At 41.3% G+C, this 26,228-nt stretch overlaps 1 protein-coding gene across 3 annotated transcripts; it reads right to left on the bottom strand.

Moving 5' to 3' along the window:
* Positions 1-739: 739 nt before the first annotated feature.
* Positions 740-18,844, bottom strand: hk1 (hexokinase 1). 3 transcript variants are annotated; one of them, XM_030771540.1, is made up of 18 exons: positions 18,759-18,844; positions 16,134-16,296; positions 11,446-11,594; positions 10,823-10,942; positions 10,487-10,582; positions 9,957-10,056; positions 8,701-8,884; positions 8,061-8,216; positions 7,619-7,852; positions 6,147-6,451; positions 4,941-5,089; positions 4,567-4,686; positions 4,052-4,147; positions 3,554-3,653; positions 3,251-3,434; positions 2,640-2,795; positions 1,908-2,141; positions 740-1,196 (listed from the first exon to the last, which is right to left on the bottom strand). In XM_030771540.1, exons 1-18 carry the CDS (start codon positions 18,819-18,821, stop codon positions 1,049-1,051), a joined length of 2,757 nt encoding a protein of 918 aa, XP_030627400.1. In that variant the 5' UTR covers positions 18,822-18,844; the 3' UTR covers positions 740-1,048. The 3 variants fall into 3 exon arrangements, with proteins under 3 accessions (XP_030627400.1, XP_030627401.1, XP_030627402.1); XM_030771541.1 differs by having other exon boundaries at positions 7,619-7,849; XM_030771542.1 differs by lacking the exon at positions 10,487-10,582.
* Positions 18,845-26,228: the final 7,384 nt, after the last annotated feature.

Genomic DNA, 26,228 nt, shown 5'->3' with positions numbered 1-26,228 from the left:
CATGCATTCATCAACAAGATTTCAGAGCCACTACACAGGTGCACTGGAACGACACTGCGTCACTCACAAACAGCCAGCCAGAGCAAACACAAAGACATCAACTAGAAGCCTGTCAATCAATTCAAACTGCATCCACTCACGTATCTGCGTTCGCACGCAGTGGGCAGCAGACGCTCACATGGTCACATCATCCAACCGAAGTGGTACAGCGCAATCTGCCACCACGGCTCTGTCCTCAACATACCAGTGTGGAAAGCTATTTTCAGACCAGGGTCTAACAGGCAAAGGCAAGAGGTTTTCCGTTCTGTTAATCTACTGTCTGAGTGGAGAGATTTGAGGGGCACAGACTGTGCAGACTGCTGAGAGCTGATATTGTAACGTTTGTGGGAGTAACACATAGGAAGGCAGCCGTGACTGGCATGTGTGTGACTTTTTGGAGTCGCCCTCCTCTGAACTCTCAAAGAAAGACTTACATGGGACCAGACTTCATCACTCTGGACCCTCTACTGAATGTGAATAAACATCAACACAAAATACTAAACATGGCATAAAACAGAATGAAACCTGCTCTTCTTCTCTGCTCTTCTCCTGTCTCTCCCAATCTTAACAATACGGCCATCAATACAAAAATAAAATAAATAATATTTGTATATATTTATATATATATATATATATATATAAATGGTAAAAGAATTTGACATTATTCATCTGTTTTGCGCTGAAATATCTTTTCCCTTTTGCTAATATACATCCATAGAAAGATCTACAGCAGTGTTACAACATCTATAGTTGATCAAGAAGGACAGCCCATCCCCTTCCACACACACACAGACACAAACAATGATTCACACCGACAAGTAATTTGAAAGAAGAGAAAGACAAAGCAATGACAGTGTCCATTCCTTTCTACTGCGCTTTGGGAATGGAAGCATGGGACATTAGATGAGGGGAAATGTTGAGTCACGGCGCCTAGTAAATACATATATGCTCTCAGTATAGAGAGAGAGAGATAGAGAGATATGGGGAAAGAGAATGCTTTCAACATGGTTCAGCTCTTCTGTTCTTGTTCACGCAGACGACAGCCGACGGCCGTGATCAGGGCGGCGCCTTTCCCACTCCCGTCCTCTGACAGCAGGAAGGTGACGTTACACTTTGGAGCCAGTTCCTTCACAGTCTGGTGCATGATCCGGGAAAAGCTGTAGAGAAATAAACACACAAGACATTTAATGTGTAAAGTCTCTTATCTTCTCAATAATACATCCATAGAAAATACCACAAACAATCCTACTGACACAGCTTAAAACAGAGGCTGCAGACAGCAGGTGGGAGATCTAGTACTAGATTAAATGATTAAATGTTGATTAAATTATAAAAAATTAAATGTTGATTTAGTACATTTCTGGCTCAATCTCACATTGACTTTTTGTGTAACTTTCTTTCTGTGAAATATTTTTACACATATAATATAAATTTACACAACGGGGTGATTTACACTATTATATGGTTTATTATATCACACTGGTTCTCAACTCCAGTCCTGAAGGACCCCTGTCCTCCACATCTTTGTTTTAATTCTTCATTAGCACAGTTAATTGAGCTAATCAAGGGACTGATGATTAACTGATCAGTGAAATCAGGTGTGTCAGTCCTGAGCTCAGGAGAGTTAAGACAAAGACGTGTAGGACAGGGGGTCCTCAGGACTGAAGTGGAGAACCACTGTTATATTAGATATAGAAGTTAGAGTTACATTTTTCATTGCCAAAGACAATCCTGCTGTGAGAATATGCTGTTTCTCTTCATAGTTCCAATATGCCCATCACAAAAGCACATTGGTACTATCGTTCAAAACACTTTCAGCAAACATTTATAAACAAAAAGTGAAAGTGTAGCGATCACTGGCAACTCACTGTGGATGGAGTTTGTAAAGTGTGCCATCCACTCCCACGGTGATGTCAAGATGATCTAACCCTCGGTTTTCACGAATCTTGTCCACCACGGCAGCCATTCCGGCTCCACAGAGCTGGGCCGCACGGCGAGACACAGCACCACACACCTCCTTTACAATTATACTGTCATCACATGTGCTGTCCAGACCCAAGTGCTGCAGGATGGCCCTCACCTGCAGTAGCGCCAGACGGTCACTAGGGGTTGAGATAAAGACTGTGTCATTACCCAAACATAACCATTTCAAATGAATGATCACATTCAACCCTCTGTGCACTGTGTGTGTATCCAGGAGAAAATGACTCACTATAACACAAATTTATTTTTTAATATATAGATAATATATATCAAGGGTTTAGTTACGAGACCTGAGGGTCATTATAGTCATTGTGTTTTCATATCTCTTTATGTTATCTTCTTAGAACTGAGATGAGTCCAGAAATAAATCTGTCTGCAGTCACTGCTGTGTTTTATTCTGATGTAGGCAAAAAAAAACATCTATTCACTCAATTACACAAAGGCCTGCATCCAAAATGCACAGGCCAGTTCTCCCAGCATGGACATGAAACTTGATGTAAAACCAGAATCTGCCTTAAATCTGAGATCTGAAGCAAGCAGTTGTTGAGCCATGACTCAGTGTATAGTCTGCTTAACAGGCAGGAGCATGAACATAGTGCTACACATGTTGTCTCTACCTCTCAATCTGGGACAGGAACTTGGTCTCAAAGATGCCCCTCGTCTTCAGGGTCTCGGAGATCTGGCCACGGAAGAGGAAGCCACGCTTGGTCAAGTCGATCAGGATGTTTCGGACAATCTCGCCCAGGTACATCCCACTGCACATCTTCTCGTACCTGAGGAACGAGACAGGCATTGAGTGCTCAGTGAGATGCTAGGTTACTGCAGGGTCAGTTGACCCTACAGGCAGTCTTCAGTTTAAACTTGCAAACATACACATAAATATCACTACAACACACATATAAAGATCACTACAGCACCTATAAATTTCACTACAACACAACACCACACATTTTTACAGCTGAACACTTGTAATGTGAGATAGGAACAGTCTCAAGATCAAAGGCCCAATGACCATTTTCACCTGACCAACAGGTGATGGGACTGTAAACATATGAGACCACATTCAAGTTAACTGTTAACATCAATTAACAATCAAAGTAAATCCACAACTTCAATGCTTCCATCCATCCATTCATCCATCCATCATTCCATCCATCCCTGAGATTTTTAATGCAGATACATTTAGTTTGAGTTTATGAGGCAAGTCTTGATGGGGTGAAGCTGTCACCTTTGTTTTCCAGCATTGAGGGAGAGGTCATCCACAGCTCTGTCATATTCTGTCCTAATGTCGTCCAGGCAACCGTTGTCTCCAAACGCCCCCCACTCCATGTTCACACACATCCTCCCCTCGTCCCCATCCACAGTCTCAATGTTCCTCATTTCCTCCATATAGCACGCATTGCTGCCAGTTCCTAAAAACAACACAGGTGAACACAGGTCACATTGTGAATAACACATGACTGGTCGTTCTGGGGCCAGGTTGTTGAAATGCTTACATTCTCTGGTAGATCACAGAAAAGACTGAACTCACCTGCGATCAAGCCCACCTCACACGACGGCTCCTCATATGCACAGGTCATCATAGTCCCAACCGTGTCATTTACAATGGCAACGACATCCAAATCAAACTCCTGCAAATCAGATTAAACACACAACGCCAGTCACACTTAATGTCCTACACAGGGATAAACCGAGACATGTGTCATTCATACTTCTCTACAGTAAACCCCTTACCTATCTGCATTTCCAGTACTACAGTTCCAGATAAAACTTGATGTAAATGCAAATAAATTCATTCATTTAATAAATTAAATTTTTGTGTGTGTGTGTGTGTGTGTGTTTTGTTTCTTGACTTGATATACACAGATTGAGTTAAAAGAACTGATTTAAGCAAAAAAAAGGAAAGACAATAAAAGAACAGAATAAGAGAATCTGTCAAAACACAGGCGACACAGTCCAAACATTCAGTCATCAGCACAGATCGAAAGAACTTTCTTTCTAAATATTGATAGTGAAAACATCCACTCACCTCTCTTCGTTTAATTCCCTCTCTCAGTAGACTAACGACATCCTCTCCCTCACAGTCTGTGGCTTTGAAACCCTTTGTCCAGGTTACGAGAATACCCTGAACACCAGAACACAGGGACAAGAATCCTTGTTTAACCAATGAATACACTTAAAAAACAGCAAGATGGTGCACTCACCACAATAAAGTATGTTTGTTTGGTCTATCCTACAGAAGTAAACTGGGTGTTTACTGGGAGGAATAAAACCACGGTGTTTATGTGTTCTCTATGGGTTAATATGCAGACTGGGAATGGTCTAGAGGTGAATACAAGCATCCCTCTGCTCCACTTCCAGCTATAGTCAAAGCCCCTCCCCACAGATGAGTTTTAATCCACTTACAAACATACCAGAACAGGTTATTTGACTAGTTATGACGTTTAAGATTTCTGTATTAAAGTTTGACGGCTCTATTCATGGATGCTTTATGATTTTACATATGATAAAAAAAAACCCTGAGTGGTTTTCGCAGGTACTCACGGCATCCAGGCTGGTCTGTCGACAGGGGAAAGAGAAGGTGAACCCCAGGGGCAGACGTGCATTCTTCATCCCCATATAATCCAGGAAGTCAGAAATACAGGCCACGATATGATCAAATAGCTGCACGAGACCAAGGCAAGGAAATGATTTCTTCATCATTATTTGAAGAATTTATGATTAGGTGTACATTATAATTTATAGCTTTTTTTCTTACATTCTCTCATTTTGAACAAGTAACAGCAAGTTTATAAGTCCAGTGAGATGTTTGCTACATAAATGTTATCAGAAAAATGTTCTCATAACATAATAAGTCGACTTCTATCAGACCAGGGGCTGTTGTTCAGAACACAGTGTTGGTGGGAGGACGAACTCACCTCCTCGCCTGTCCCCTGCATGACCTCTATTGGAATGGCATAGATTTTGTTATGCATTTCCACTGTGCGCCTCTTGCCACTGCGAATCTTTACCAGCAACACCCTGAAGTTGGTACCACCCAGATCCAGAGCCAAAAAGTCCCCATTTTCTGTGTGAAACAGAAACAGAACACACTTACCAAATGTCATTTTTAATGAGTAAAAGATGTGTGTAATCTAATTCTACTGTGCCCATTACTGTAAGTGAAATATGGATTAGCAGGTAAAGCAGTGGGTCAAAGACATTTTATTTGAGAAATCTAGTGACACAAAAAAAATTTTTGCTGTCGGTTCTGGTATGAGCAGTATCAGATGACTGCACCTTAACAGTCCACCTTAACACAAGTAAGCAAACAAATATACACATAAACAATAATAAACAATAAGCAACATTAGCATTAGCCTGTGGCGTTCTGGTTGGGTCGTGTTTTGGAACACCCTTTGACCTTGATTAGAGTCCGTTGCGGCTTGGGCGACCAAAAATACAACATCATGTGCATTAAGTCCAGGATTATGGTTTAGTACAATGCCACGAGGATAAAGAGATTTAATATGAGCTGATATGGAGTAGCTTAACAGCAAGACTGGTGTAGGTACCCGTTACAGCTAGCATGTGCTAGCACCGCTGGTCTTTCAGTGAATTATTCCATAAAAGGGTTTTACCTGGTTATGATGTGATGTCATCATGATTATGATATCACTTTTCAGATGTGAAGAGAAAGGAAGTGTCTGACTGATCATAGCATGGTGAGGGGTGGGCTAACATGGCTAACCTCACAGCCCGCTACAGTCATCTACTGTATTCATGTTTGGTGTGAAAAGTAATACTTTGTTTTCTTTCCATTGCCTGGCTCACAGGCAGGATTTTTTTCTCCCCAAAGTCACCTGAAAATGAACTATTGTGCCTCTTTTTTAATAAAAAAGCATTACAAATTCTTCACGTAATCAGATCATTGGACTTGCTCTGAAAGAGCACCAAGGTCAAATTGTTATGACCATGCACGGACTAGAGCGAGAAGAAGTTCCAAGTCGTTCAGAGGTGAGAAGTATCAACAGCAGAAATGTGGACAGTTAAACATGCTACTTTCATTCAGAAGTCCTGAGTTAAAGCCAGCTGACATCAGAGCCACATTAAGCTGCACTGTTAACAGTTTTCTGGGGATTTACCTGTTCCGTCTGGGGTGCTGCGGACATAAGTGGGGAGCATCTTCACAGTGGCAGTGTCTTGGCTCTTCTTACTCAGGCCGTTCTCTATCTCCGTCCTCATCCTTTTCTTCACCTCCAGCAGCTGCTCCTGGGTCAGACGGAACTCCGCCAGCGTCTCGGCGATCTGGCGCGTCTGGTCAGCCAGACGGGCGGCCCAGGCCGTTACCATGGCGGCACCTTTCCCACTGCCGCTCTCTGAGAGCAGGAAACGGACGTCACACTCAGGCACAAGACGACGCACAGTCTTATGGAGACGCCGGGAATACCTAAAATGGACAAGGGGCCCTGTTTTTAGGACATGCTCAACATATATTTATAAGACAGAATTGCTCACAAATTACAACTGTAATGCTAACAGGAGGAGAGTGTGTCAGCAGCCATGAGTGTGAGTTTGGCATGCAGAAGGCAAACTTTATTTTCAGAACATTCTGGAATGCAGCCATCGCACAGTCCTGATTTTAAAACCCCTGTGCTTTGGACCGTGGAGAGGTTTGTATTTCTTGTGTTCTGTGACACAGTATGTTCTGTCTCTACCTCACAGAAGGCTTGGTTCTCCTCTGTTCAACATGTGCCCAGTGTACATTACAATCGGGTCTGTTTTTAAAACAGGTGTGTGGGAATGGAGCCATGGGCAGTTAAACAACCGTCTGCTGTCACTGTGCCATACGCATAGTCTGATAAAAACACTGCAGTTACATTCTCCAGTTTATCTGCACACTGACAGCTGCTATCCCTTGTAGGCTTGAGTCTAGTTTGGAGGCTGGTGTCTAAATACCAGAGGTCATGTGGAAAGAAGAACGAGATGGTGTTGTAAATTGTAATCTTCTGTGACTTCAGAGGTTTCTGAGGAATGTGACAATCACACAGCATCATCAGAGCAAACCTCCTCATGGATTACAGTGATCCCCACACCCTGACCAACCAGTTAGTGAAGACCCAAGGAGAGGGGTGATTCCATAGAAACAGAAAGCAAACATATGGACAGCTGTCTCCATGCTGGTAGGCACAAGCTGTATTTATAGTCTTTGTTATGAAGAGTCATGTATCATATAGACTGAATGATCTTTAACCATGAGTATCACTGCGAGTGTCTCTCATGCATACTCAGCGTCAGATGTCATTAGATTTTGCACCATACAGGCAATGTCAATTACATCAGGCAAAGCCAGAGAGATGAAAACAACTATTTTCTTAACCCCACAATCAACAAGCCCTCCAGTTGTGGAGTGACCACTTCAGTAAATCATATGATATAAACTCCATGTACTCAACATAAACTCATTTATTTTGTTTTCTGTGATAACAGCCCTTTGAGTGAGGTAACTAAAAGTCCTCATCGGTTATGATTGTGGGCTGAGTGTTTCAGGTGACGGTGGGCTTAGTGTTTCAGGTGATGTTGGGCTCAGTGCTGATGGGCTCTGCTGAATACTCACTGTGGGTGCATTTTGTAGAGTGAACCATCGATGCCCACGGTGGTGCGCAGACGTGGGACGTTCTTGTTGTCTTTCAGGCGGGTGAGGATTGCGCCCAGTGTGGTCGCGATGAGATTGGCGGAACGGAAGGAGACGATGGCGCACACGTGCTGCACAGCAATGCAGTCGTCTGCTGATGGCTCCACACCAAGGCGTGTCAGGATCTCCTTGGCTTTGGACAAACCTTCCTTACTCCTGGACCATGTGAGGAGCAGACACAGTGTTTAGTGTACAACTTGATTATGAGATGGATATCAGTCATTGTAATCGGTCTCATATGGATTATTATATAATAATAAAAATACTTCAGGGGCCAAAATAAGATGTGCAGTATGGCACACTAGTAAGACTTAAATGTCAGACCAGAGCATGAGGGAAAATGAGGGAGACAGAAGGAACTTACTTCTCAATGGCTGAAACATGCTTTGTTTCAAATTTGCCTTTGGTAAGCAGCTCTGGCGTGATGCGCCCCTCAAACAACAGCCCCTCCTTCGCCATTTTCACCAGGATCAGCCTCACCAGCTCCCCCATGTACATCCCACTCACCATCTTCTCAAACCTGCCACACACATTTACAATGCTTAGATAAAAACACACCCTCATGACCCACAGGAGAGATCAGAAAACCAAGACTGTCTGAAGAACAGGAGGGACATTTAGATTATCCTAATCTGAAGACATAATCTTGTCACTGTAACAGCAGTTGGCCAGCTCTGAACACCCTGTACTGTTAGATTTGTGTCTAGCAATCATTTTAGATTCCCACAGAGTGACACATAAACACATAAACACTACAGGCCTATCAGTGCCAAGGGCTCACTACTGTTAGCCATGCTGTTCAGTCACATCACATTTCCTGTTCAGTCATGCTGATGCGCAGGCGTAGGGATTCATCAGTGCAGGTTATGGGGAAAACTCTGCTCTTATTCAGTTAGTTTTTACAGTATGCAGCACTGCTACAGTTAAACACAGACAGTGAAGGAATGTGGAATCCTGGGATCAGGTGGTGTATGGGACGGGAACGGGAATGCTGAGTGACTCACAGCTGCTTCCCAGGGTTCAGGGATCCACGGTCAATCTCCCTGTCAAACTCAGTGCGGATGTCCTCCAGCATTCCGTCGTCTCCGAATGCACCCCACTCTGTGTTGATGCACATCCTGCCTTCATCTCCCTCTACCAGGTCAATGTGTCTCATTTCCTCCATGTAACACGCGTTTGTGCCCGTTCCTGAACAGACATCAGGTCACATATTAGCGGATGACAAGAATCTTTAACTAAACTTTCAGCGTACTGTCATTTTGGTAACATGAGTAAAACACGAACCAGGGACAGAGGATAGCATGTTATCAGAACATGATTAGTTTCTGTGGAATAAGATGATCCCTAATGCACTGAACATCAGCCAAGGGCATTAGAAACCCTTTGTGTCTGATTCTGTGAGGTCTGTGCACCTGCCACAAATTTCAACTCATTACATAAGATCACTAAAAGGCATCATCATCACACTCAACAAGCTTTTGGGCAACACAGCACTTCTTTTTAGAAGCCATATATTGTATTAAAATCTGAAAAACGTTGTGTTTGTTTGTTAATATTGGTTGGTGATTTTACCGTGCCTATATTTTATCTTTATTATATCATATCTTTAGATATTTATTTGATGCTATTTTTTAAGCAACCATCCAGCACAGCCAATTTAGAACTGTTATGCCTAGAAATCATTCTCATGGTGGGAAAGATCTCTTTCTTACAGAAAATCTCCAGGGGCTCATTTTAGTTCATCTCAGTTCTCTAACACTACACCACCTCATCTGTGCCCGACACTGGCACACATACTGCACAAACAGCTTCCAAACATAAATACACACGAGCCATTCACAGTCATTGAACAGAAACAAGATTTTTAGGGTGGTGCAGTGGAAAAAGATGCTATACAAGTACCACAGAGCTCTGGGGTTCAAACCCTGGTAGCAGTGCTGCTGACTGGGGAATGGAAATACCAGAGAATTAGCCACTGCCAAATTGGAGGGGGGTATACAGACCAAAAGAAAGGGGACCTTTGGTGAGATGTTAAAGCAGGTATGTGGTTCTGTGAAACAGACATGAATTAATGGTGTGTCACAGGAGAATCATTTGTTCTTTTCAAAGAAATCCTGCTGGTGAACCAAACAAACTGAATCATATACAGACATGATCCTCTCCCTTTCTTTTTGCTTCTTTCTTTTGGATGTTCTCAGTTAATTCTCAGATAATATTCAGAGAGAAGAGAATGCATACTGATATTTTGAGACTGTCTTACCTATAATTATACCAACTTCACAGCGCTGGTCATCGAAGCCACAGGTCATCATGGTGCCCACTGTATCATTGACCACAGCCATGATATCTGCGTCATAATCCTGCAGACATCACATATACCACACACATCAATTAATCCCATAGACATCACTTAATCTCAAAGATTTCACATATACCACAGACATCACACACACATCACTTAAACCCACAGAAATCACAGAATCCCATGGAGTTCACAGAATCCCAAAGATATCACATAATCCCATATCAATCAAATATACCATATCACATATAACAAATCACATATAACATCACATAATCCAATATATGTCACATAATCCCGGATATCAAATAATCCCACAGACCTCTACAGATATCATTTCTATGTTAAGAACCATCACAAAGCCTGTACATGAGACTTGATGATTTTCTTTCTACCTTAAACCTGATAGTGTGTTTCACAGTTAACTGCTTCTAAATAAAGTACAATGTTGAATTTTGTAAAGGAGTTTAAATCAGTAAAAAACTCACTCCACGCTTTTTGATTGCCTTGTTCAGAAGCTTCACCACATCCATTCCTTCCACTCCACTAGCTTTGAAGCGTTTGGTCCAAGTCAGTAAAATGCCCTTTAAAAGCAAATATTTATCGTCTTAAACATAATACATGTCTCACCACTCTGAATGACTGTTTTCTCTCACACCCAACTGCCAATGCTGCTGAGTATTATAACATTTCAATTAAAAAACAATCTTTCTACAGTTCAGAGACTTCTGAAATATGTTTGAGATTGAGTGATTTTTTTTCTAATTTTTATTTTTGAAAGCCAACTAGTCATTCAAATTAAACATAGTTCGATGTTCTATTACCTCGTCCAATTTAGACTGAGCACAGGGGAAGGAGAAGGTGAAACCCACAGGGAGCTTCTTGTCTTTGATGTTTTGTTTCTCCATAAAGTCTCCCAGACATTCTGCTACGTGGTCAAACAGCTAAACAACACAGAGAACACAGAGAACACAGTTTTTTACAGTGAGGCCTTAAGAGTATCTGTATATGTAGTATGCTTATAAACTGAGATATTTTAGGTAAGGTGGCTAAATTCACAGATCACACGTGGCCTGTAAGGTCAAAAACACTCTTTTCCCTCTCTCTAGTTAACACTGTATGAGTGACCCAGCCACTTGTACAGAAGATGGGCATGCATAAACAGATTAACAGTTTGGGGGGTTTTTTGCACCATGGGAAAAGAAAAAAACTCTGATTTGTGTGTAGCATTAATTGAGTAGAGGTGTGTAGTGTTGAGTGAACAAACATGTCTGTGTGTGGACGGTGTGTAGTGTTTATTGATTAGAGGTGTGTAGTGTTGAATAAAGAAGCGTGTCTGTATGTGGACGGTGTGTAGTGTTTATTGAGTAGAGGTGTGTAGTGTTTATTGAGTAGAGGTGTGTAGTGTTGAATAAAGAGGCATGTCTGTGTGTGGGCGGTGTGGTACCCGAGTGCCACTGCCGTGAATGATATCCTCAGGGGTCTCGTAGATCTGACTCTCCATCTGCACCGTCTGCTTCTTCTCATGGGACACCTTCACACGCAGGATACGGAAGTTTGATCCGCCCAGATCCAGGGCGATGAAGTCACCTTTTTCTGTTAGAAACATTAAATATCAAACGTTTTGCTTGAGATACTGAAAGGCAGAACTGGTGAGACAGACAAAACACATCAGTGGTACTGGACAATGGGGGGAAGCGGATCCCATATCTGCCACTGGTAAAATGACATCTGACTTATTCATACAGGTGGCGGTGACTGGTCCTCACTGGATTTCTATCTTATGTCAGGTTAGCATTAAGAAACTTTGAATGATGTCTATGAAGTTGTCAATTACACCATTACCAGAGTGAAGTAATTATATGGTATATATTGAGGTAGCTTTCTGAATGTGTGAAACCCACTGAAACACTTGAGTTTTCCCAATCACATTAGACCTTTGCTCTCAATCTTATCTAATGCACTTACAAACAACCAACTGAGTTAACACAAACATAACTGTCAGTCTGTTACATTAATATTAGCCTCTGAACTGCTTTGTCATGCTCAGAGTCAGAATGACTGAGTAGGATGTCATAACTATAAGGTAATATGTCACCGGAGAAGTAACACAGCCCTGTCACATGTTAATGCCAAGGTGAGCCAGAGAATGGGGGAGTATGTTCACTCTTAAAGAAAACCTCTTGGCAAGAAGAGTGGGAAAAACCTCTTCTCTCTGAATTACCTTGGCAACATAATTCTTAAAGAAAACTCCACTACAAAGCAGGCCTTTACGAGATTGTTCGGCCTTTTTTACAAAGACAAAAGGAGAGAGAGCTGAGTGACATATTAGCATGAGGTAACATCATTTATGGCCGTGATCTCCTCTTTGAGACCAAGGCAGCTCAACGTGGCCAGATTGCTGATATCTTTTTTTGTGCAGGCATTGCCTGTTGCCAAGCAACAACCAAGTGTAATGCAGTTTCTGCTCCCTGTGACTAATTTCGACTTTCATGAAAATGAGACATAAAACACCTGTTGATGTTGACTTTTTTAAGTGTAATGTGGTCTGCTTGAAAAGGTTACTTTAATGAGAGACCATTTCACAGTAATATGCGGACATCTCTAGTGGTACATAGAAACAGTGTCAGGAGAGCAGAGCATTGTTGGGTATTCAACGCTATCTATTGGCTGAACAAATAAGCAAACAGCACTGTGGCTGAGCCCTTCACACCTCAAATGTCAGACATATAACAGGAGTGATGTAGACTCATGCTCTGCTATAGAGTATGGGATATCTCAAGTACACATCACTATCAAGGTCAGAATAAAGACACATTCCAATACCATAGGTTATGCTTCAGCAGAGTCCAATGGACTTAAGTAAATTAAGCAGTTATCCATTTGTGTAAGGTATTAAAACTTATGGCATAGCTCCCATGTCAGCATAAGCATGAGATAAAGGTCAGATGTAAAGTTTGTGAAGTGTAAATGGCTTTATGAGTATGAGCCGTGAGAGATATAATAGTGGATTCCTTGGCTGGTGTGTGATGGTGTGGTCACATGTCTGCCTGGGGAAAAGGCTCACGCTGTCAGTGACCACGCCACCCCATTCAGCCACCTGCACCATGCTGTCCACACAGAAGGTCACCAGTGTGAGGGATGTCACAGACTAGAAGTCTCTCTCTGTGTGAAATCACTTTTTTTAAAACACTCAACTCTTACTGCATAGGCAACCATGCAGCCATCAGCAGAGCACATCACCATTCAAGAAAAGCATCTAATGTAACAACAAAAATGAGGCTAGTGAGCACACCATGAAACTCACCATCAGGATAAAAAGTCCAGTGTTTCTCTCCCACTGCCCTGCACTGATGTTTTATTTAGCTCTCACCCCCCACCCTCCACTAACGCTGACGGCATCTTATCTTTCACTCACACACCTTAGGAAATTTGGTCCTGCTGAAATGTGCACATATACTATATTACTATGAGAAATGTGCACGTATACTATATTACTGTGAGAAATGTGCACGTATGTTATATTACTGTGAGAAATGTGCACGTATGTTATATTACTGTGAGAAATGTGCACATATACTATATTACTGTGAGAAATGTGCACGTATACTATATTACTGTGAGAAATGTGCACGTATGTTATATTACTGTGAGAAATGTACACGTATGCTATATTACTGTGAGAAATGCGCACGTATGTTATATTACTGTGAGAAATGTGCACATATGCTATATTACTGTGAGAAATGTACACGTATGCTATATTACTGTGAGAAATGTGCACGTATGTTATATTACTGTGAGAAATGTACACATATGCTATATTACTGTGAGAAATGTACACGTATGCTATATTACTGTGAGAAATGTACACATATGCTATATTACTGTGAGAAATGTACACGTATGCTATATTACTAACTGAAGAAACAGCTGTGCATCACTCTGGACAGCAGTGAACTCCTGAACACACAAGAGTGCAACACACACACACACACACACACACACACACACATACACAAGACATGACAGAGGCAAAACCTTATAATGCTGCATGCATACCTCTAAATAATACACAATATTTCTGTATTACTCAGTCAAAATGTTTCTAAATTACTCCACTGAGGTATATGTGGACTGGAGAGGAGGCTGTTTTTCCACTGTTATGGTCACATGTTACATGGACACTGTATATTATCTACACTGTTCTCTACTCTGTACGACAGGCTTTCTCGCACAGGAGCACACAGGTCATTGCAATGCCTACTACAGATTTTGTTTTAAGGTCAAACAGCAGCATTAAATGCTGTAGCCCTTTTTAGTTACATTGCTAAATTTAGCCACTGAAATCCATGGCATAAAATGACGGCCATAAAAACAGTCAGAACAGTTAATGTCATCAGAGTGAGTATGAAACAACACATTAATAATGAATTAAAATATACTCATATAAGAATTCATTTAAAATAAAAAAAAAACTCTGGTACTCACAGGACAACACAACTGTTAAACTTTAAAAGACGCTACAAAACACATAAATGAGGTGCATTCCTTTCACAGTCAGCGCACAGGAAATCAATGCCCTGCTAAACTGATATTCAAAGTTTTGGACATTTTTGTCATGTAGAAAACACAGAGAAAGACAGTAGTACTGCTGGGAGACAGTAGTAAAACACACAGGTTAAACTCTCACATGACAGGCTAAGGGATGGATAATCCGTGTAATCTGTGACGTAAGATCGTGCTGTGGCCTGGATGCTGTGGGGCATCGACAAAGAGACGCTGACACGTCCAGGCTAAAGCAGCCATCAGTGTGATTACAGACTGTCCTCTGTGTGTGGGAGAGCACTGGCAGCATCACCTAGATCCAGTGGTTTTATACCAAATACCAAAGGTTCATTCATGAAACCTTTAACATGCATTTTTAACATGTTCTCATTCGTAAAATCATAACATTTTTAACATGTTCTCATTCATGAAACCTTAACATTTTAAACAAGTTCTTAGACTCCCTCTAATCATGGTGAGAACAGAGATGTGAAAATCTGTCATTTTACATACCAGACTTCTCCCATTTCAACATCAGTCATTTTACATACCAGACTTTTCCCATTTAAACATCAGTCATTTTATATACCAGACTTCTCCCATTTAAACATCAGTCATTTTATATACCAGACTTCTCCCATTTAAACGGAGATATACTTGGCAGAGAGAGAGATAGATAAAGAGAGAGAGAGAGAGAGAGAGAGAGAGAGAGAGGGTTATGAAAATCAGTAGGCAGCTTGTGTAAGACTTCTATTCTTTGCATTTGAAACAGCAAAAAATGGGTCAAATCTCTTGTATTTAGTTTGTGTATTTAGAGGGGTACAGAAACTAGACAGCAACACAGGTTTAACTGGTTCTTACAGTCTCCAACTTGCCCAACAGGAGTTCTTTCTTTAACATATGGCACACCCCTCAGTCTTACTGCCCCCGCCCCCCTTTCATTCAACACTCACCACTGATTTAGAACTGATACAACATAACTTTCCCTTATGCTGTATCAGTTCTAACATGACACCAGCATACAAGACACAAAAATATTCTTTTTCAACATCAAAAAATATTTCACTAGTTTAAGTCACACCGGTCAGAAATGTTGACCATATTTTACTCTGTCTTAATCACAGTTGACATTTTTACTGAAATTAAATTACGTTTATTTATTACATGACATTGACAGAGGTAAACTGACCAGCAGCAATAACTGAAAGTGAATGAGTTCTCTCAGTGGCCTGAGACTCGTCCTGTTTCAGCATAACTACATTTTGCAAGGTCTTAAGTTAAATAATTGTATTATGGCAGACTGGTCAACTATGTCAACCCCCCCTCAAAACAAAGGAGTGTTTTCTTTTGTGTCTTTTGCCATCTGTAGCCTTTTTCTGAGCGTATCACATGTCCGAGTATAAGTCTGGATATTGGAATGCATCCACTGACCCTGTCTTGAATCAACCATCTGTGCTATACAGTAACGAAAAGGTCTTAGGATCCTTCCTTTGGCCTTTCCCAAGTGAGTGTGACCCAATGAAAATTAAAATGAATGAAGAGAAAGAGCAGCAGAGAAGTCTCTCTGAAAAAGCTGTTTGGTCATACCTGATCCGTCAGGGATGGACCTGACGAATGTGGGCAGCATCTTGACGGTTGCAGTGGGGTTGGTGTCCCGGCCCAGTCCGTTTTCCAGCTCCCTGCGGAAGCGAGCCATGATGTCCCGCAGCGTTTCATCAGAGAAACGCATGGAATACAGATACTTATCGATCTACAGGACAGAAAACGTATCTTGAATATCATGTTTTACCGTGAAACATCAGTTAATACTGAAAAGAACAACTTTTATAACAATTTTCTTAGAAATATCTTTGGGCAACCAAACAATGTAAACCGACAGCGATTATGACAGTAATTATGAGAAGTAGGAAATATGTTAGTTGCCTGTCAGACATGTTTTTTTTTTTTTTTACAAGGTTACATCAGAGATTGAATCTCGCATATCGGTTGTTTTGAGGTCTCCCAAAACTGTCACCTGTCTTTGAAATGCAATACCGGTTCATTACAACAGTGGTTCAAACGAGGTCACACTACTCATTAAGACAGTGCAACTCCTCTGTGATGGAGCGCGTGAACCACTGGCCAAGTTTTGGAGGCTTATTATTACTGCCCATTGCAACTTGTAAAAAAAGAAGAATTAAGCATAAAAGAAAACTCCAATGTAAAACATGTTACATTTAGTTGATATAAGGTTAATTTGAGCAACACATCACTGTCTGAAAAGGACAAAAATATAACAGCTCTAGCAGTGCAGATGTTATCTGAGCTGTTGTCACTGACAAAGTGAGGTTGAAAATAGGTGTGACTGAATCAGAGATGACATCCTAGGAGATCGCACTAGGATTCCAGCAAAAGGGACTCTTCTCCATCAAACACAGTGGCGAATCGTGAAAGCCTCATTGATGTCATAATGAGCATCTATGTTATTTGCATATCCTGTAGATGACTAACGATTTTCATTTACAAACGCTGATTCACCGGGATTCGTCTAATACAGTTGGAGGCACTGAGTGTGGAAATGGTAGCTTATCACTTACAATGTACTCTCCATACATACTGTATGTGTAGAAACAACCACTGGACAATACCGTACATGAGTTAGTGTGCAAATATCTTTCATTAATTTTACCTGCTGTAGGTCACAGATCCTATTTCCTGTTATAACGAATTTTATCATATCCGTCAAGAATGGGGAAATGCCTTCATATTTATGACACATTGTAGCTTTGTGGCTTAATTTGGACTGGGGTCGTATGAAGTGGCGTTACAACTACGGCTAAACTCTCCATTTACACTGTTATAGTTCAGACTAACAAATAGGCATTTTATTCGGTTTACACACACGTGTGGCTAGTGGGGCGTATCTAGTTGGCCTTACGTAATCCACCTCATCATCAGGATAAAACAGTTTCAACAAATGGTGTGTGTGTGTAAATGCTGAATTGTTGAAATTAATATGAATGATATTATCACTACACGAATAAAATGTAAGGTAAGGCATTTCTCCGATTATATGCGAGTGTGAGAGGAACGAACACGAGTATTTGCAGCACGTGAGAGCTGGCTGCTGGTCACGTATGGGTCTGCTGTTGTCATGGTAACGCCATAGTCGTACAACTGTCTCTCGCTGAAAAATGCCTCCAGAAATTAATTAGTGCGGCTATGTTTCGTGGCTTGAATAAACTCCGACAATTTTATGGGGGAATAAACCAACATTTCCCTTGGCTTGTCTGAAGTCCGTTCAAACGAGGAAGTAAGCTCTTTGCGGCCAGTTAGCCTACATTTACTTTATTTGGTGTAGTCGAGGTAGTATGTTTCACAGAGTCTCACTATAGCTCTCCTTTCCTTTAACGATGGCATCACGTAGACTAATGTGTGAGTGTCTTCTTGTCTTTGTCATTTTGAACACATTTTCTACTAGTTACACATTCATCTCCATTTTTAACTCAAGCGACCAGTCACAGTCCAGTTGAGGCTTTCCTATACAATAACTTATTTTAGCGTTACTATAAAGAAAATAACCGTCCGTAATATTGGGAGGGTCGACATGAAAAAGCTCGAGCCGCTGTGTACAGGCACACACACAAACGCAGACTCTGCTACTCCATGTTTGCATTCCTCCTCTTTCCCCTCACTGTGACAAGCTAAAACAACCACATACACTCTGTAGCGAGGTGTTGGAGGACTGTCCAAAACAGCTGAAACCTGATGCTCTGAACTCTTAAGGAAGCTCAGGACTACCCCCTCTGGTTTAACTTCACTCACAAACACTGCTAAGCATGCTCAAAGCCGTGGAAAAAACCCAGCCCTTTCTTTCTTCATGGTTACTCTCTGACACCCACATCCTGATTTCAAGGACATTGCAGCACAGCTTCAGTGCAGTGTCGTGATGTCTTCACACATGTGTCTCTCAGTCAGTCACACACACACACGCACACAATCATGCTCTCCGTCTGCTTGGCATGGAAGTTGCATGTTGTGTGACGCTGAGACTAAAGCTGTCCAGTGGGACGTGATGTAGGGCGCATCGCATGACTCAAGACCCGCCAATGAGTCAAAACACGCTCGGGTTTCACCTGTTGTTCGAAGGCCCTGACATTTCTCACAAGCCTAAACCTGCCTGTTTCTGAAAGGTAATGAGAGGAGAGCTAGTTGCTTGCTCTAGACACTCACCTTTTTGACCTGGTCATCCTTCAGCTCAGTGAAGTAGTAGGCCAGAAGCTGTGCAGCTATCATCCTGTTCCACCGCTGTGGTGAAAACCTCACGAGAACGAAGTAAAAAGCTCACTAATTATTTTACAGCGAGGTGGAGGTGCTGTTCTGGGCACTCCAAGGCGATGTGGATGAGAGAATTAAAAAAAAGATAGCCGGCATGCACAGCGTTCCCACTCAGCACGACAGCACAGTTGTCCTTTCTCTCTCCCTCTCTCTCTCTCTCTCTCTCTCTCTCTCTCTTTTCCTCTGGCCTAGGAAGTCAGCCAGCACGTAATAGGCTTGCCTGAGATGCAGTGAGGGCTGTGATGGGGGACTGGATTATGCCCCGCCCACACAGTGTACCCTGATTGGCTGAACTGGGTGAGTTGGCTCTTGAAGTTGAGTGCAGCTGACAGCCTGCCTCCGTCCCTCCCTCCCTTCCCTCTTCTCTTCCCTCTGCTCTCACTCTCCACCCTCTCTCTCTCCCCCGCCCTCTCTGTTTTGCGGTAAACGAGGGAGGAGGGGGTTGGAGGAGAGGCCAGCTCCTCTGTCTTTACTACAGTGAAGAGCAAAGAGGCACGTAAAGCACGTCCCACAGTACGTCATTCTTTGGGGGGGGGGGGGGGGGGTGCGTAGTAAGAAGCTGGGCCATGTGCTATCTTCTTGTGCGGGTCTTCCGCTTCTTCACCCACCCAGTGGAGTAGACACTCACAAGACTCACTTCCTGGAGATAATTGTGCTGAGTAATGCCAGCACATGACAGCGTGTCTGTGTGTGCAGTTCCCCACTCCCTGTCTCTCCACAGTTTACTGCCCTATTCTCACTAATGTCCACCATAAAGTTATTCTCCACTCACTGTTAAACGTGCGAGTACAAGGAATTGCAAGGCTCTGTCCTTTCCAAATGCTTGGTGGGACTTATAGTCATGTGGTTTACAAGACAGGAAACTGCAACCACAGCTGCAAGAATTTTCCTTGGGAATTTATGTCAGACATTTCCGTGGAATACCTTGCCTTCCTTTTGGACTCAATGAAAAAAAAAAACAGTTTAGTGTTGAATTCTGTTCTGTCTGGTATTGCATCACCCATCTCAAAAGAATGTGAAGAAAGTCATGAGGCCACTTCCAGTAACCTGGCATTGAACACTCACCACAAAGCCCTGAAACATATTCACAACCAAAGAAACCAAACAAAAAAAGCTCATTAAACACAAGAGGAATATTAGTTGCAGAAGTTCAATGCCAAAAATCCAGATTAGCAATTTGACTTTAGAAACAGGTAAAAAAAAAAAAAAAATCAAACTTCAATGAAAACTGTTTCACAGCCTGTTGAAAGACCCTGTGCAGGGTCTATTGCCCAGTGCTGTCACACAAAATATGCCTTTGAAGTCCAAGATCAGTTACAGAGAATCCTACGAATGAATGTTTGTATTTGTAGTGAAGATTAACAGTAACATTGCAGCCTCTATTATTTTGGTCATAATTTATTTTAAATGGTTAAATGTTTGTTAATTTACATTTGGATGTAAAAAAAAAAAAAAGTATGAGGTCAAAATGGAGCAGAGGGATAATTTTTTTTTAGATTTGGACCATTCTACTCTGCTCTGCACATTGTTACAATATACCATAGGATCGAATCTTGCCTTTTAACTGAAGCTGCTTAGGTTTTGTGGTTGGTTTGATGAACTTGTATCTTTTCCCCATGGAAACATTTCACAATTCAGGACAGAGTGGTGGTTTGGGTCCAAGCACAGACGGACAGCGACAAAACCTGAAAGAGAAAAAATGAATCCAGTCCGTGTACATCCACCAGCACCAATACTGCAGTCAGATTTCTCTCTGCTGAGAGATGCTCCCTGCTTTAGTGTGAAAGGTACTTTCTCTCTGCCCACTGCCCTAGTCTCTGAATGAGTGTCCTGAGGGATACGGCTGTGATGAAAGCTGACGTTATTGGGTGACTAAAACATGCTACAAATCGTGCTTCCTCACACATTCCCACACTCCCCCCTTTCACTCCTCTCCCTCACCACTGCCCCCCCCATCCCAAAAGCTGCAAATGAGCTCAAGAGTTCAGCAACATGACTATGGTTTCACATTCTGCCTCAAGATGTACAGTCAGTCAGACTGTAGACCAGGTTCTCTTCCAGCATCTCTCATTCACAAGCTCAAGCTTCATTTATTTTCATTTAAAGTGATTTTGTCACTGGGTGTTTAAGTTATAAGAGATTAAGATAAATGCTGCTTGATTTTAAGGTGGGAATGTTTGGAAATGTGTGAAGAAAATCACAGATTGAGATCAAATTGAAAACTGTCTTTCAGCCTTAATCCCTGGGGTTGCTTAAGCATTTTTCTGCTCCAACTGTACTGCACCGAAATGCTGAGTGTGGCTGTTCATGGTATAGACAACATTAACATGCACACCGTGCATCTGAGTCACCATAGATTACACATTGATTTCTCATGTATTTCCTGTTGGCCAGTACGACCTAAGGGCAATGGAGCACAGTTGTTATCAATGTCACCTTCATATGAGGTTCTTAGCATTGTATAGTGATGACATACCCTATCAGGATGAATATAGCAATCAGCACATTTTATGGTGCTTACATAATTGATATGGTAATTAAATTAACTATAACATGACTCATTGTTAGAATGTAATTTTGTGTTCTAAAGAAACAGTCAAGTTTCAAAAAAATCCATGTTATCTTCATGGTGTATAAATCCACCAATCACTGTAACCATGATTAAGCAGTTTAGTAAGAAACTATGGTTCTGACAAGCACACACCCAGTGCAGTGTGGTTGATGTAAGAGTAAGTTTGTATGCAGCTGTAGTGGCATGCCTTCACACGTCCTGTTTTATGGAGAGATGCCACTTACTTATGTGACTTTCTAAAACAGACGAAAAAAAAACGTGTGTGAAATAGGCTGACTTTTGAGTATGAAGTTCAGTCTCCTTAATATGTTTGCTGAGAGGAAAAATACTGATTCCATTCTGTATGTAATACAGACCGAAATTTCTGTTGTTATGTTGAAAGCCAACTCTGAAGAGCCTAAAATGCAGTTACTTGAAAAAAAAGGTCAGTTAGATACTCATGTTTGTCATAACTGACAGTTATACAAAAGAAAGATCATAACTCATCTTGTTGCAAAATGCTGCACTGATGTGAGGAATGATGGGACCAGTGTGAAAAAAAGAGGCTCAGTATTTGTGTACAATTTTTTTTATATTCCACTACTCCACAAACAGGTGATAACTATTAAAAATTTTAGACAACGGCACATTTAGTGCATTTTACGGAGCTGAAAGTTTTTGTAAATGTTTTGTGAATTGCTCTTTGGATACAAGACAGGCTGGTTGAGTGAAAGGAGAGCCAAGAGATTTTGAGGTAATCTCCAGAAACATAAAGCACTTTTACTTTTCAAATATAAACAGGCTGTATTTCAGATGGCGTATTTCAGAAGAGAGGGTGCCCTGGATGTTGGAGATGACTTCAGAGTCTCCAGCCTCTGCCTGTTCCTGTTTTATGAAAAAAGTTGCTTGTGTGTGTGTGTGTGTGTGTGTGTGTGTGTGTGTGTGTGTGTTGCAGACTGAAGCAAAGTGAACTGTGTGCTTCACATGTTTATGTTTGACTAAGACTTTCATCTGATAGATTAGGTCAGACTGAAATTTCAAATCAAAGTCAATATGTGTCAAATGGTTTGAATTTAACCATTTGTAAAGCCTCTCTGCAGTATCTGTATAAACATATTAAATTCAGGTTTGTGTCCAGACTGTAATTTGTATTGTGTAATTTGAAGTTGGAACATGGTAGGACCTCATGTGGTTCCGTATTGCTCTGTGTTTGGATGACGGAAAGGTGTGCCACAGGCAGATTAAGTGACCGAACAATTTGCCTCCACAGATTGGATTGAGAAGGATTTAAGTAAGTGTGCTTATGTAATCCAGCCGTGAATGTGGGGCTGCACTGAGCCCTGCTTCTATTCCCTGCATTTCCAAACTGTGTTCACGCTCCTGTACTGTGTCTCAATGGCAGCTTAGGTCCTCACTCAATGAGAAAAAAGATGCTTTTTTAAGTGCATGAAAAATATAATACATGCACTTTACAAATAAAGAATGAAATTCTTAGAATTATTCATATGGATTCTTTGAGATTCCACAAGGAGGTAGTTATTATTACATTTCATGCTCTTCTACTTTTTAAATGAAAAAACAGACAATAATTATGAAAACCAAAAATCCCAATATCGATTTAAAAAATGAGTCACACTATCTCTGTGTGACAGAGTTAATTAGGCTGTAAGCCTTGGAGCCCTGGATAGACATGTGTACGTGTGTGTGTCGATGTGCTGGCATACATGCTTGCTGCTTGTGTGTGTGTGTGTGCGCGCGTACGTGGTGGAATACATGCCTGCTGGTTGTGTGAGGTCACACAGCATATGTTCTCTGTTTCTGCGTAGCCAGCTAGCTCTAGTACCAGAATTTAGTGGCGCAGACTGAGCAAATGCTTTCACAGTGGGATTGAATGACACGTGAAAAATCATGCAAATCATGTAGAGTAAATACATCTTGACTATAATAAAAAAAAACTGACAGCTTCTTCAGATATAGGTTAAATGTTTTAAATCTGAGTAAAATACCAATATATTACTCACAATTCCAGTATGACACATATGTGTGTGTGTATCTGTGTGTGTGTGTGCGTGTGTGAGTGTATGTGTGTATGTGTGTGACGTAACAGAGTTAACAGAGCACAGAGTCTTACTCAAAGCAAAGAAAGGCACGGCAGACCAGATAAGTTAGAACTACAGGATTTGCGCTGAATCAACATTAATTCACTCAGTTCAGGACATTTAAATTCAGTTTTTCAGTTGTAAAATGGTCTTGCGGCATGGATGTTTTTTCAGGTTATGAAATGTATTTGGACCTTGTGTGAGCTAGGCTAAATGGACACTGGTTGAGTGGGGAACAGAATCTGGAGAGCACTGGGAAGCCTGTGGCCTCCATGCTGCTGAGAGGCTGTAGAAAGTGAGGCCGGTCTGAACAATGTCACGGCATTCCAGTGTGCTCAGCTGGCACACACCATTCTCTGTGCCCGCCCATGCACAACCGCTCACTGAATATGGACAAAGAGGGAGTGGATGTAGAGAATGAAGACAAAGGCTAGAGTAGGAGAAGTACAACGAATAAGCCAAAATAAAAATCTACAAGTGTTCTCTTTCCCTTGGTGTTATAAAAATGTATATACAACTGCAGTATATAGCTGTATAGATTGTTTACTCTGCTGATTTTGCCATTTTCTCATATCATTATATTTTCTTTTCTTTTCTGTGTTTTAGCTGTTCCTCTACCTTTTCGTTTTTTTTTTACTTTACTCTTACTTTTTTTTTTTTACTTCTGAAATGATGGGAAATGGAAATGATGATGTGCATCATATATTTGTAAAAAATCATGAGACTCCCGACAGTCACAAATACACAGATCACCATCCTCTCTCATGAGCCGCAGGACACGCTCTAACAGGGAATGACCACTGTGACATACTATAACAGGGAATGACCACTGTGACATACTATAACAGGGAATGACCACTGTGACACACTATAACAGGGAATGACCACTGTGACACGCTATAACAGGGAATGAACACTGTGACACGCTATAACAGGGAATGAGCACTGTGACATACTGTAACAGGGAATGACCACTGTGACACGCTATAACAGGGAATGACCACTGTGACATACTATAACGGGGAATGACCACTGTGACACGCTATTACAGGGAATGACCACTGTGACATACTATAGCAGGGAATGACCACTGTGACATGCTATAACAGGGAATGACCACTGTGACATGCTATAACAGAGAATGACTGGTATGAGATAGTGTAATGGAGAATGATAGCTGTGATATGCTGTGAACATTATATCACAGGATATTGTAAATAATGTCTCATATACACATAATATTGTGAATAATGGTTTAAAGGTTTAATGCATTTCCAATTTTGAATTCCATATGGCCTTCGTCACTTAAGCAATATCACGTGAGAGGGAGTGCTGTTATACTGCATATCAGCACAGCTGTGATTCGGTTGTAGGCGGGAGGCCACAGGTCGAGTGCTGAAGATAATCACAGCTGTGCTGATATACAGTATAACAGCACTCCCTCTCTTGTGATATTGCTTTTATACAACAATTCTACAAACAAGGCTGTTTATCAAATAGCGATAATTTGAGACAACAAATTATGTTTTTTTTGTAGTTTATTTGGCTGTTGAGATACTGGGCTGAATGATCAGTGGGTCAGCCCTTTCCCTGGCGACGAATACAAGGCAAACCGTACAGTTTGCTGTCGAGCTTTTTTGGTCGCCCATGGAGGGATATCTGACATTAAACAGCATGCTGTGGGTGCTACCCATGCCCGAGCAGAGCAGATTCCACAGAGTGGAATCGCTCGATTCCTTATGCCTCAGACTTCCCCCGAAGCAGACATGATATATTGTCTAATTAAAAGAATATTGCCAATTATAGCCTACGTCAGCCTATATTACACAGAAACCAATACAAATAGCTAGGCAATAATTAGTGCAAATATTATCCTGATATTCCATTCATTCTTTTAGATTTTGGGCTGAAGGTAAAGATAGTTATTTATTTTATAATTCATAAATATGATACATTATATAAATATGACAATGTACAATTTAAAACATCTAAAGAAATAATCCTATCGGTCTATCCTGTATCAGCCATAAAGATGATACACTTTTAAAAATTGTTTTTTTTTCTGCCTTAGAAAAAAAAGGATCAAAGTATCCTTTTGTATTTAATAGCCTAATCCATACACATTTTCAATCCAATTAATGACTCCTCTACAGGTAACAGCTGCAGAGTTGACACATGCATCTTGGAGGACATCCCTTATTTCTCCACATAAAAGGTGGCAACCCTAGTTGTCATGCAACACATAAACAGTTTCTTGACTGCAAATTAGTTAGCAAGCTAGCTACCTGCTTTTTATCAGACATGAAAAGGCTAGCCAGCTACTCTTTTTAATACCTGACAGCAGGCTTGCCAGCTACTTTTTTTTTTTATCATACACGTAAAGGCTCGCTATACAGTAGGCAAACCACTTTTAATCATAGCCCACTACAGGCTAGCGAGCTACTTTTTAAGCATACATGGACGGGTTACATATACGGTAGGCTTGCTAGCTAGCTATTGTTTATCATACCCAACTGCAGACTCGCTAGGTTCTTTTTTTTTTTATCACATACGGAAACGTCTCCACATTTGTGCTTTCGGTAAATCCGAATTAAATTCACATTGGTGTAATCAACGATTGCATCGGAACATCTGGAAAGCGAAGTGATAGTAAAACATCTCAATGCCAATGCTGGCATACTCTGTGTAGTGTCTTGTCCAATCAGATTACTCAAT

Source organism: Chanos chanos, chromosome 4 (assembly GCF_902362185.1).
Source record: "Chanos chanos chromosome 4, fChaCha1.1, whole genome shotgun sequence".
NCBI lineage: Eukaryota > Metazoa > Chordata > Actinopteri > Gonorynchiformes > Chanidae > Chanos > Chanos chanos.
Note: the sequence above shows the minus strand (reverse complement) of the source record. Positions and strands in the feature narration are given on the sequence as shown.